Here is a 15,000-nt window from a genome sequence, read left to right as displayed (position 1 = left end):
GAGGAGAGGAGAGGAGGGAGAGAGAGGGAGAGGGGAGAGAGGAGAGGAGGAGGGAGAGGAGAGGGGGAAGGGAGGAGGAGAGGGAGGGAGGGAGAGGGAGGGGAGAGAGAGAGGGAGGGGAGAGGGGAGGGAGAGAGGGAGGAGGGAGGGAGGGAGGGAGGGCAGGGCAGGGGAGAGGAGGGGAGAGTGGGGTGGAGGGGGAGAGGAGAGAGGAGAGGAGAGGAGAGAAGAGTACACAAAAAGTAGACACATAAAACACACGTCCGTCTCTCTGTCTCTCACACACACACACACACACACACACACACACACACACACACACACACACACACACACACACACACACACACACACACACACACACACACACACACACACACACACACACACACACACACACACACACACACCTTGTAGAGAGCGAAGGTCCTAACAGAGTATGTCGCCAGCTCTACAGTGTCCAGCAGAGTAACCTGTATCAGCCCATATGTCTCTGTTCCTCTGGTAGGCCAGTACTGATCACACTTTACCTGCAGAGACAGAGAGACAACGTCAGAGGGGGTAAAACAACTGAGAACAAAAGAGAGAGAGAGAAACAGATAATGAAAGAGAGACCGAATGTGCATGAGAATGTGTGTGTTTTTTTACAGAGAATATGAGAGAGTGAGAGAGAATGTGAGAGAGAGAGAGACAGATAATGAGAGAAGAGATAGGAGAGAGAGAGATAATGAGAGAAGAGAGGGAGAGATAATGAGAGAAAATAGAGAGAGAAAATGAGAGATAATGAGAGAAGAGAGAGAGAGAGAATGAGAGAAGAGAGAGAAGAGAGGGAGAGATAATGAGAGAAGAGAGAGAGAGGTAATGAGATTAGAGAGAGAGAGACGGAGAGAGAGAGTGTGTGTGTGTGTGTGTAGGTACAGTGTGTGAGAGACAGACAGGTGTTATTCTAAATTATCTATCAGATACTGAACTAGCTATAAGTGGTCACAGGATGTTGTGCTAACCTCTACAAATATGCAAACACCAAACCCCAGCATGCTTTAGCCCTGCACCACATCAAATTCCACATAACAAGCAGACAGATTTGTAGTTCTTTTCCAAGCCTCAGAAACCACAGGGAGCTAAGGGAACAAAATCACATAAATCCCCCGGAGAGCCCGTGGCAGAGTCAGGCCAAACCAAACGATGAGGATGAGCTGATCCATCCAGTTTCACATCAAAGCCAGTGGGGAGGCCTGCTCTGCATTCCGCTCGTCCAGACTGGATTCTGGTGTTTCTGGCCATTGCTACTCTGTAATTAACTGTTCTCTTTCCCTGAAACGCTGGGATTATAATACCTCATTATACTGTACTGCTTTCCACAGGGCTGAGACAGCTTGATGTACCAGGACACCCCTGGACAGGACACTAGTCTATCTCCTGTTTCTGTAGGGAGACAGCTTGATGTACAGGACACCCCCTGGACAGGACACTAGTCTATCTCCTGTTTCTGTAGGGAGACAGCTTGATGTACAGGACACCCCCTGGACAGGACACTAGTCTATATCCTGTGTCTGTAGGGAGACAGCTTGATGTACAGGACACCCCCTGGACAGGACACTAGTCTATATCCTGTGTCTGTAGTGAGACAGCTTGATGTACCAGGACACCCCTTGGACAGGACACTAGTCTATCTCCTGTTTCTGTAGGGAGACAGCTTGATGTACCAGTACAGGACACACTATGTCTATATCACTGGACAGGACACTGGAGTCTATATCCTGTTTCTGTAGGGAGACAGCTTGATGTACAGGACACCCCTGGACAGGACACTAGTCTATCTCCTGTTTCTGTAGTGAGACAGCTTGATGTACAGGACACCCCTGGACAGGACACTAGTCTATCTCCTGTTTCTGTAGTGGAGACAGCTTGATGTACCAGTACACCTCCTGGACAGGACACTAGTCTATATCCTGTGTCTGTAGTGAGGACAGGACACCCCTGACAGGACACCCCCTGGACACCAGGACACCACCTGGAGGACTATCTCCTGTTTCTGTAGGGACACCCCCTGGACAGCACTAGTCTATCTCCTGTTTCTGTAGTGAGACAGCTTGATGTACCAGGACACCACCTACACACCATCTCCTGTAATGACTAAACACCCCCTAGCACAGGTCTATTGTAGCATCATTTCTACTGAGAGGCTGTAACAGTCTAATGCTGAGTCTGAAGCTCTATGGTACAATCTAACAGTCTAACAGTCTAATAGTCTAACAGTCTAACAGTCTAACAGTCTAATAGTCTAACAGTCTAATAGTCTAACAGTCTAATAGTCTAACAGTCTAATAGTCTAACAGTCTAACAGTCTAACAGTCTAATAGTCTAACAGTCTAATAGTCTAACAGTCTAATAGTCTAATAGTCTAATAGTCTAACAGTCTAATAGTCTAACAGTCTAATAGTCTAATAGTCTAATAGTCTAACAGTCTAATAGTCTAACAGTCTAACAGTCTAATAGTCTAATAGTCTAACAGTCTAATAGTCTAACAGTCTAATAGTCTAATAGTCTAATAGTCTAACAGTCTAATAGTCTAACAGTCTAACAGTCTAATAGTCTAATAGTCTAACAGTCTAATAGTCATAACAATCTAACAGTCTAACAGTCTAACAGTCATAACAGTCATAACAGTCTAACAGTCTAACAGTATAACAGTCTAACAGTCATAATAGTCTAACAGTCTAACAGTCTAACAGTCTAACAGTCATAATAGTCTAACAGTCTAACAGTCTAACAGTCATAATAGTCTAACAGTCTAACAGTCATAATAGTCTAACAGTCATAATAGTCTAACAGTCTAACAGTCATAACAGTCTAACAGTCATAACAGTCTAACAGTCAATAGTCTAACAGTCTAATAGTCATAATAGTCTAACAGTCTAACAGTCATAACAGTCTAACAGTCATAATAGTCTAACAGTCTAACAGTCTAATAGTCTAACAGTCATAACAGTCTAACAGTCTAACAGTCTAACAGTCTAATAGTCTAACAGTCATAATCTAACAGTCTAACAGTCTAATAGTCTAACAGTCTAACAGTATAACAGTCTAATAACAGTCTAACAGTCTAATAACAGTATAACAGTCAAACAGTCAAACAGTCAAACAGTCTAACAGTCTAACAGTCTAACAGTCTAACAGTCTAACAGTCTAATAGTCTCTAACAGTAACAGTCTAACTCTAACAGTCTAATAGTCTAACAGTCTAATAGTCTAACAGTCTAATAGTCATAACAGTCTAACAGTCTAACAGTCTAACAGTCTATAACAGTCTAATAGTCTAATAGTCTAACAGTCTAATAGTCTAACAGTCTAACAGTCTAATAGTCTAATAGTCTAACAGTCTAATAGTCTAACAGTCTAATAGTCTAATCATAACAGTCTAATAGTCATAACAGTCTAATAGTCATAACAGTCTAACAGTCATAACAGTCATAACAGTCTAATAGTCATAACAGTCTAACAGTCTAACAGTCTAACAGTCATAACAGTCTAACAGTCTAACAGTCTAACAGTCATAATAGTCTAACAGTCATAACAGTCTAACAACAGTCTAACAGTCTAACAGTCATAATAGTCTAACAGTCTAACAGTCTAACAGTCTAACAGTCATAATAGTCTAACAGTCTAACAGTCTAACAGTCATAATAGTCTAACAGTCTAACAGTCATAATAGTCTAACAGTCATAATAGTCTAACAGTCTAACAGTCATAACAGTCTAACAGTCATAACAGTCTAACAGTCATAATAGTCTAACAGTCTAACAGTCATAACAGTCTAACAGTCATAATAGTCTAACAGTCTAACAGTCATAATAGTCTAACAGTCATAACAGTCTAACAGTCTAATAGTCTAATAGTCTAATAGTCTAACAGTCATAATAGTCTAACAGTCTAATAGTCTAACAGTCTAATAGTCTAACAGTCTAACAGTCTAACAGTCTAATAGTCTAACAGTCTAATAGTCTAATAGTATAACAGTCAATCTAACAGTCTAACAGTCTAACAGTCTAATATAGTCTAACAGTCTAACAGTCTAACAGTCATAATAGTCTAACAGTCTAACAGTCTAATAGTCTAACAGTCTAACAGTCTAACAGTCTAACAGTCATAACAGTAACAGTCATAATAGTCAAACAGTCTAACAGTCATAACAGTCTAACAGTATAACAGTCTAACAGTCTAACAGTCTAACAGTCTAACAGTCTAACAGTCTAACAGTCATAACAGTCTAACAGTCATAATAGTCTAACAGTCTAACAGTCATAATAGTCTAACAGTCTAACAGTCTAACAGTCTAACAGTCTAACAGTCATAACAGTCTAACAGTCTAACAGTCTAACAGTCTAACAGTCATAACAGTCTAACAGTCATAACAGTCTAACAGTCATAATAGTCTAACAGTCTAATAGTCATAACAGTCTAACAGTCTAACAGTCTAACAGTCATAACAGTCTAACAGTCAACAGTAATAACAGTCTAACAGTCTAACAGTCTAACAGTCTAACAACAGTCTAACAGTCATAACAGTCTAACAGTCTAACAGTCTAACAGTCATAACAGTCTAACAGTCTAATAGTCTAATAGTCATAACAGTCTAACAGTCTAACAGTCTAACAGTCAACAGTCATAATAGTCTAACAGTCATCTAAGTCATAATAGTCTAACAGTCTAATAGTCATAACAGTCTAACAGTCTAACAGTCTAACAGTCATAATAGTCTAACAGTCTAACAGTCTAACAGTCTAACAGTCTAACAGTCTAACAGTCTAACAGTCATAACAGTCTAACAGTCTAACAGTCAATAACAGTCTAACAGTCTAACAGTCTAACAGTCATAACAGTCATAATAGTCTAACAGTCATAACAGTCTAACAGTCATAATAGTCTAACAGTCATAATAGTCTCAACAGTCTAACAGTCTAACAGTCTAACAGTCTAATAGTCTAACAGTCTAACAGTCTAACAGTCATAACAGTCTAACAGTCTAATAGTCTAATAGTCTATATAGTCTAACAGTCTAACAGTCTAACAGTCTAATAGTCTAACAGTCTAATAGTCTAACAGTCTAACAGTCTAATAGTCTAATAGTCTAATAGTCTAACAGTCTAACAGTCTAACAGTCTAATAGTCTAACAGTCTAATAGTCTAACAGTCTAATAGTCTAGTCTAACAGTCTAATAGTCTAACAGTCTAATAGTCTAACAGTCTAATAGTCTAACAGTCTAACAACAGTCTAACAGTCTAACAGTCTAACAGTCTAACAGTCTAATAGTCTAACAGTCTAACAGTCTAACAGTCTAACAGTCTAATAGTCTAATAGTCTAACAGTCTAACAATCTAACAGTCATAATAGTCTAACAGTCTAACAGTCTAATAGTCATAACAATCTAACAGTCTAACAGTCTAACAGTCATAACAGTCTAACAGTCATAATAGTCTAACAGTCTAACAGTCATAACAGTCTAACAGTCTAACAGTCTAACAGTCTAACAGTCTAACAGTCTAACAGTCTAACAGTCTAATAGTCATAACAGTCTAACAGTCATAATAGTCTAACAGTCTAACAGTCATAATAGTCTAACAGTCTAACAGTCTAACAGTATAACAGTCTAACAGTCATAATAGTCTAACAGTCATAATAGTCTAACAGTCATAATAGTCTAACAGTCATAATAGTCTAACAGTCAACAGTATAACAGTCTAACAGTCATAATAGTCTAACAGTCTAACAGTCTAACAGTCTAACAGTAGTCATAACAGTCTAACAGTCTAACAGTCTAACAGTCTAACAGTCTAACAGTATAACAGTCTAACAGTCATAATAGTCTAACAGTCTAACAGTCTAACAGTCTAATAGTCATAACAGTCTAACAGTCTAACAGTCTAATAGTCATAACAGTCTAACAGTCTAACAGTCATAATAGTCTAACAGTCTAACAGTCATAATAGTCTAACAGTCTAACAGTCATAACAGTCTAACAGTCATAATAGTCTAACAGTCTAACAGTCATAACAGTCATAACAGTCTAACAGTCATAATAGTCTAACAGTCTAACAGTCATAACAGTCTAACAGTCATAATAGTCTAACAGTCTAACAGTCATAACAGTCTAACAGTCATAATAGTCTAACAGTCTAACAGTCATAACAGTCTAACAGTCATAATAGTCTAACAGTCTAACAGTCATAACAGTCTAACAGTCATAATAGTCTAACAGTCTAACAGTCATAATAGTCTAACATTCATAATAGTCTAACAGTCTAACAGTCATAACAGTCTAACAGTCATAATAGTCTAACAGTCTAACAGTCATAACAGTCTAACAGTCATAATAGTCTAACAGTCTAACAGTCATAACAGTCTAACAGTCATAATAGTCTAACAGTCTAACAGTCATAATAGTCTAACAGTCTAACAGTCATAACAGTCTAACAGTCATAACAGTCTAACAGTCATAACAGTCTAACAGTCTAATAGTCTAACAGTCTAACAGTCATAACAGTCTAACAGTCTAATAGTCTAATAGTCTAATAGTCTAACAGTCTAATAGTCTAATAGTCTAATAGTCTAATAGTCTAACAGTCATAACAGTCTAACAGTCTAACAGTCTAACAGTCATAACAGTCTAACAGTCTAATAGTCTAACAGTCTAACAGTCTAATAGTCTAATAGTCTAACAGTCATAATAGTCTAACAGTCTAACAGTCTAACAGTCTAACAGTCATAACAGTCATAACAGTCTAACAGTCTAATAGTCTAATAGTCTAATAGTCTAATAGTCTAACAGTCTAATAGTCATAACAGTCTAACAGTCTAATAGTCTAATAGTCTAATAGTCTAACAGTCTAATAGTCTAACAGTCTAACAGTCTAACAGTCTAACAGTCTAATAGTCTAATAGTCTAACAGTCTAACAGTCTAATAGTCTAACAGTCTTAACAGTCTTAACAGTCTAACAGTATAATAGTCTAACAGTCTAATAGTCTAATAGTCTAATAGTCTAATAGTCTAACAGTCTTAACAGTCTTAACAGTCTAACAGTCTAACAGTCTAACAGTCTAACAGTCATAACAGTCTAACAGTCATAATAGTCTAACAGTCTAACAGTCTAATAGTCATAACAATCTAACAGTCTAACAGTCATAACAGTCTAACAGTCATAATAGTCTAACAGTCTAACAGTCATAACAGTCTAACAGTCTAACAGTCTAACAGTCTAACAGTCTAATAGTCATAACAGTCTAACAGTCATAATAGTCTAACAGTCTAACAGTCATAATAGTCTAACAGTCTAACAGTCTAACAGTATAACAGTCTAACAGTCATAATAGTCTAACAGTCATAATAGTCTAACAGTCATAATAGTCTAACAGTCATAATAGTCTAACAGTCATAACAGTCTAACAGTCTAATAGTCTAATAGTCTAACAGTCTAACAGTCTAATAGTCTAATAGTCTAACAGTCTTAACAGTCTAACAGTATAATAGTCTAACAGTCATAATAGTCTAACAGTCTAATAGTCATAACAGTCTAACAGTCTAACAGTCTAATAGTCTAATAGTCTAACAGTCTAACAGTCTAATAGTCTAATAGTCTAACAGTCTTAACAGTCTTAACAGTCTAACAGTATAATAGTCTAACAGTCTAATAGTCTAATAGTCTAATAGTCTAACAGTCTTAACAGTCTTAACAGTCTAACAGTCTAACAGTCTAACAGTCTAACAGTCTAACAGTCTAACAGTCATAACAGTCTAACAGTCATAATAGTCTAACAGTCTTAACAGTCATAACAGTCTAACAGTCTAACAGTCTAACAGTCTAATAGTCATAATAGTCTAACAGTCTAACAGTCTAACAGTCTAATAGTCATAACAGTCTAACAGTCATAACAGTCTAACAGTCTAACAGTCATAATAGTCTAACAGTCTAACAGTCATAATAGTCTAACAGTCTAACAGTCTAACAGTCATAACAATCTAACAGTCTAACAGTCTAACAGTCATAACAGTCTAACAGTCATAATAGTCTAACAGTCTAACAGTCATAACAGTCTAACAGTCTAACAGTCTAACAGTCTAATAGTCATAACAGTCTAACAGTCATAATAGTCTAACAGTCTAACAGTCATAATAGTCTAACAGTCTAACAGTCTAACAGTATAACAGCTAACAGTCATAATAGTCTACAGTCATAATAGTCTAACAGTCATAATAAACAGTCATAATACCTAACAGTCATAACAGTCTAACAGTCTAACAGTCTAACAGTCTAACAGTCTAACAAACTAATAGTCTAACAGTCTTAACAGTCTTAACAGTCTAACAGTATAATAGTCTAACAGTCATAATAGTCTAACAGTCTAATAGTCAAACAGTCTAACAGTCTAACAGTCTAATAGTCTAATAGTCTAACAGTCTAACAGTCTAATAGTCTAATAGTCTAACAGTCTAACAGTCTTAACAGTCTAACAGTATAATAGTCTAACAGTCTAATAGTCTAATAGTCTAATAGTCTAAACAGTCTAACAGTCTAACAGTCTAACAGTCTAACAGTCTAACAGTCTAACAGTCTAACAGTCTAACAGTCATAACAGTCTAACAGTCATAATAGTCTAACAGTCTTAACAGTCATAACAGTCTAACAGTCTAACAGTCTAACAGTCATAACAGTCTAACAGTCTAACAGTCTAATAGTCTAACAGTCTAACAGTCATAATAGTCTAACAGTCTAACAGTCTAACAGTCTAACAGTCTAACAGTCTAATAGTCATAACAGTCTAACAGTCATAACAGTCTAACAGTCTAACAGTCTAACAGTCTAACAGTCTAATAGTCTAACAGTCTTAACAGTCTAATAGTCTAATAGTCTAATAGTCTAATAGTCTAACAGTATAACAGTCTAACAGTATAACAGTCTAACTGTCTAATAGTCTAACAGTCTAATCCTACTTCAGCTCCTTAATGTACTATTAGCTATGTAATAAACAGTAGCTACCTAACATGGATGACATGTGGCTACAGTCTAGATTAAACAGACAACAAACATTTTGGGTCAGTTTCATTTCTTTTCAGCCAATTGTGGGACAGGACCTGAAATCCCAAAATGGAGAATTGAGAAGAAATAACAAATCGAATTGATAATAATTGGTCCTAAATCTTCTTCTTGAAGACGAAACGGACTGAACTGAAATGGACGTCGACCCCAAGCTTGAACGAGAACTCAACACACAACAACATGCAACGTGAACTAACGGACAACGTGAACTAGCGGACAACGTGAACTAACGGACAACGTGAACTAGCGGACGACGTGAACTAGTGGACGACGTGAACTAACGGACGACGTGAACTAACGGACGACGTGAACTAACGGACGACGTGAACTAACGGACGACGTGAACTAACGGACGACGTGAACTAACGGACGACGTGAACTAACGGACGACGTGAACTAACGGACGACGTGAACTAACGGACGACGTGAACTAACGGACGACGTGAACTAACGGACGACGTGAACTAACGGACGACGTGAACTAACGGACGACGTGAACTAACGGACGACGTGAACTAACGGACGACGTGCACTAACGGACGACGTGAACTAACGGACAACGTGAACTAACGGACAACGTGCACTAACGGACAACGTGCACTAGCGGACAACGTGAACTAGCGGACGACGTGCACTAACGGACGACGTGCACTAAACGGACAACGTGAACTAACGGACGACGTGAACTAACGGACAACGTGAACTAACGGACGACGTGAACTAACGGACGACGTGAACTAGCGGACAACGTGCACTAACGGACAACGTGCACTAACGGACAACGTGCATTTTGTTGAGTCTCCAAAAGTGTTTTTTTAGAGGAGCATTTCAGTCATTCTCAGTGTGTTTTAAAAACCAGACAGAAAATAATATATTGTGTGATCACAAAACCACGTGAGCAGAGGTTGCAGAAATGAAGTAAGAGAGTAAAGGGAGAGGGAAGGAGAGAGGGATAGGGGGAGGGTAAAGGAGGGAGGGAAGGAGAGAGGGATGTCTTGCCTTGGAGAAGAAATAAGAGGGCATCTGAAACAGACACAGAAAGAGGAAGAGAGAGAGAGAGAGAGAGAGAGAGAGTTGAAAAAGAGTCACGGCAGCAGCTACCACACAGCACTACAGTACATTACTACCACAGTGTTAGTACTGCTACTTACATGGTAATACTACAATATTAGTATTATTGTTAGTATTAGCATGGTACTACCAGAGCCATATATTTAGTCATCCATATCCATATATTTATCCATATATAACCATATAATTATCCATATGTAACCATATATTTATCCATACATATCCATATATTTATCCATATATTTATCCATATATAACCATATATTTATCCATATATAACCATATATTTATACATACATATCCATATATAACCATATATTTATTCATATATAACCATATATTTATCCACATATAACCATATAATTATCCATATATAACCATATATTTATCCATATATAACTATATATTTATACATATATTTATCCATATATTTATCCATATATAACCATATATTTATCCATATATAACTATATACAGGTATATAACCATATATTTATCCATATATAACCATATATTTATCCATTTCTAACTATATACAGGTATATAACCATATATTTATCCATATACAACCATATATTTATCCATATATAACCATATATTTATCCATTGATAACCATATATTGATCCATATATAACCATATATTTATCCATATATAACCATATATTTATCCATATGTAACCATATATTTATCCATATATAACCATATATTTATCCATATATAACAATATATTTATCCATTTCTAACTATATAACCATATAATTATCCATATATTACCATATATTTATCCATATGTAACCATATATTTATCCATATACAACCATATATTTATCCATATATAACTATATTATTATCCATATATAACTATATATTTATCCATATTACAACCATATATTTATCCATATTTAACTATATATACAGTGGGGTAAAAAAGTATTTAGTCAGCCACCAATTGTGCAAGTTCTCCCACTTAAAAAGATGAGAGAGGCCTGTAATTTTCATCATAGGTACACTTCAACTAAGACAGACAAAATTAGAAAAAAATCCAGAAAATCACATTGTAGGATTTTTAATGAATTTATTTGCATATTATGGTAGAAAATAAGTATTTGGTCACCAACAAACAAGCAAGATTTCTGGATCTCACAACAGTGTACCTATGATGAAAATGGGGTAAGAAGAGAGACGGAAGACTAAAGGTGACAGCACCATGTTAGTACTACGAGTCATGGTACTACATAGTACATGTTAGTACTACTAGTCATGGTACTACATAGTACATGTTAGTACTACTAGTCATGGTACTACATAGTACATGTTAGTACTACGAGTCATGGTACTACATAGTACATGTTAGTACTACTAGTCATGGTACTACATAGTACATGTTACATAGTACATGTTACTACGAGTCATGGTACTACATAGTACATGTTAGTACTACATGACTACATAGTACATGTTAGTACTACTAGTCATGGTACTACATAGCACATGTTAGTACTACGAGTCATGGTACTACATAGTACATGTTAGTACTACGAGTCATGGTACTACATAGCACATGTTAGTACTACGAGTCATGGTACTACATAGTACATGTTAGTACTACGAGTCATGGTACTACATAGCACATGTTAGTACTACGAGTCATGGTACTACATAGTACATGTTAGTACTACGAGTCATGGTACTACATAGTACATGTTAGTACTACGAGTCATGGTACTACATAGTACATGTTAGTACTACGAGTCATGGTACTACATAGTACATGTTAGTACTATGAGTCATGGTACTACATAGTACATGTTAGTACTACGAGTCATGGTACTACATAGTACATGTTAGTACTACGAGTCATGGTACTACATAATACATGTTAGTACTATCATGGTACTACATAGTACATGTTAGTACTATACTACATAATACATGTTAGTACTACGAGTCATGGTACTACATAGTACATGTTAGTACTACGAGTCATGGTACTACATAGTACATGTTAGTACTACGAGTCATGGTACTACATAGTACATGTTAGTACTACGAGTCATGGTACTACATAGTACATGTTAGTACTACGAGTCATGGTACTACATAGTACATGTTAGTACTACTAGTCATGGTACTACATAGTACATGTTAGTACTACTAGTCATGGTACTACATAGTACATGACAGTACTACAGTATAAGGTGACAGCACCATGTTAGTACTACGAGTCATGGTACTACATAGTACATGTTAGTACTACGAGTCATGGTACTACATAGTACAAGACAGTACTACAGTATAAGGTGACAGCACCATGTTAGTACTACGAGTCATGGTACTACATAGTACATGTTAGTACTGTTAGTCATGGTACTACATAGTACTACAGTATAGGTACAGCACATGTATAACGAGTCATGGTACTACATAGTACACGACAGTACTACAGTATAAGGTGACAGCACCATGTTAGTACTATGTTAGTACACGAGTCATGGTGACAGCACCATGTTAGTACTACATAGTACATGTTAGTACTACGAGTCATGGTACTACATAGTACACGACAGTACTACAGTATAAGGTGACAGCACCATGTTAGTACTATGAGTCATGGTACTACATAGTACACGACAGTACTACAGTATAAGGTGACAGCACCATGTTAGTACTATGGTACTACATAGAGTCATGGTACTACATAGTACATGTTAGACTAGTATGGTACTACATAGTATACTACAGTATAAGGTGACAGCACCATGTTAGTACTACGAGTCATGGTACTACATAGTACACGACAGTACTACAGTATAAGGTGACAGCACCATGTTAGTACTACAAGTCATGGTACTACATAGCACATGTTAGTACTACGAGTCATGGTACTACATAGTACACGACAGTACTACAGTATAAGGTGACAGCACCATGTTAGTACTACGAGTCATGGTACTACATAGTACATGTTAGTACTATGAGTCATGGTACTACATAGTACATGTTAGTACTACGAGTCATGGTACTACATAGTACATGTTAGTACTACGAGTCATGGTACTACATAGTACAAGACAGTACTACAGTATAAGGTGACAGCACCATGTTAGTACTACGAGTCATGGTACTACATAGTACACGACAGTACTACAGTATAAGGTGACAGCACCATGTTAGTACTACGAGTCATGGTACTACATAGTACACGACAGTACTACAGTATAAGGTGACAGCACCATGTTAGTACTACGAGTCATGGTACTACATAGTACAAGACAGTACTACGAGTCATGGTACTACATAGTACACGACAGTACTACAGTATAAGGTGACAGCACCATGTTAGTACTACGAGTCATGGTACTACATAGTACATGTTAGTACTACGAGTCATGGTACTACATAGTACACGACAGTACTACAGTATAAGGTGACAGCACCATGTTAGTACTACGAGTCATGGTACTACATAGTACACGACAGTACTACAGTATAAGGTGACAGCACCATGTTAGTACTACGAGTCATGGTACTACATAGTACACGACAGTACTACAGTATAAGGTGACAGCACCATGTTAGTACTACGAGTCATGGTACTACATAGTACACGACAGTACTACAGTATAAGGTGACAGCACCATGTTAGTACTACGAGTCATGGTACTACATAGTACACGACAGTACTACAGTATAAGGTGACAGCACCATGTTAGTACTACGAGTCATGGTACTACATAGTACACGACAGTACTACAGTATAAGGTGACAGCACCATGTTAGTACTACGAGTCATGGTACTACATAGTACACGACAGTACTACAGTATAAGGTGACAGCACCATGTTAGTACTATTCCATCATGGTACTACATAGAGTCATGGTACTACATAGGTACACAAGTACAGTACTACAGTATAAGGTGACAGCACCATGTTAGTACTACGAGTCATGGTACTACAACAGCACCATGTTACAGTATGGTACTACATAGTATACTAGAGTCATGGTACTACATAGTGACAGCACCATGTTAGTACTATCATGGTACTACATAGTACATGTTAGTACTACGAGTCATGGTACTACATAGTACACGACAGTACTACAGTATAAGGTGACAGCACCATGTTAGTACTACGTCAGAGGGAGAAAATACGTGATTATTTAAATAATAAGGAGAGTCATACTGCTGTATACACACATAATATACAACAAGGTTCACCAACTGGCCCCCTGCATGGTATTTGCCCCCCCCAAGTTGCCCCCCAAAAAAAACAAACAATATAGTATTCTGCCCCCCCTAAAAAAAGATATATGTCAATATAGATATTTATTTATTTATTCTTGGAAAATAGCAAATCAGCTCCAACTGATTTTAATTTTGGAATCTGTTAACCTGTTCTAAAAAGTATTCAAGAGATATATGTCATCATATCGGTTTTAAAAATGTAAACAACATTTGAAATTATTCAGTTTAAAGTCTTATTATTAGAAGACATTCTATCTCCATCCCCATTGGCCGTCCACACCAGAAGACATTCTATCTCCATCCCCATTGGCCGTCCACACCAGAAGACATTCTATCTCCATCCCCATTGGCCGTCCACACCAGAAGACATTCTATCTCCATCCCCATTGGCCGTCCACACCAGAAGACATTCTATCTCCATCCCCATTGGCCGTCCACACCAGAAGACATTCTATCTCCATCCCCATTGGCATTCTATCTCCATCCCCATTGGCCGTCCACACCAGAAGACATTCTATCTCCACTGTACGTCCCCATTGGCCGTCCATCCCCATTGGCTGTCCACCAGAAGACATTCTATCT

The 15,000-nt window shown here is 37.3% G+C and overlaps 1 protein-coding gene across 1 annotated transcript in view; it reads right to left on the bottom strand.

Annotated features, from left to right (window-relative positions):
* LOC118383175 (receptor-type tyrosine-protein phosphatase delta-like) overlaps nt 1-15,000 on the bottom strand; it is a 199,534-nt gene that overhangs the window by 49,929 nt on the left and 134,605 nt on the right. The window contains exon 29 of the mRNA XM_052508125.1: nt 411-530. Coding sequence (XP_052364085.1) covers nt 411-530 — 120 coding nt within the window. The remainder of the gene's footprint in view (nt 1-410; nt 531-15,000) is intronic.

This window comes from Oncorhynchus keta, unplaced genomic scaffold (genome assembly GCF_023373465.1).
Source record: "Oncorhynchus keta strain PuntledgeMale-10-30-2019 unplaced genomic scaffold, Oket_V2 Un_contig_3378_pilon_pilon, whole genome shotgun sequence".
NCBI classification, from domain to species: Eukaryota; Metazoa; Chordata; class Actinopteri; order Salmoniformes; family Salmonidae; genus Oncorhynchus; species Oncorhynchus keta.
The sequence above is the reverse complement of the archived record's forward strand: the minus strand, read 5'-3'. Positions and strand labels throughout refer to the sequence as shown.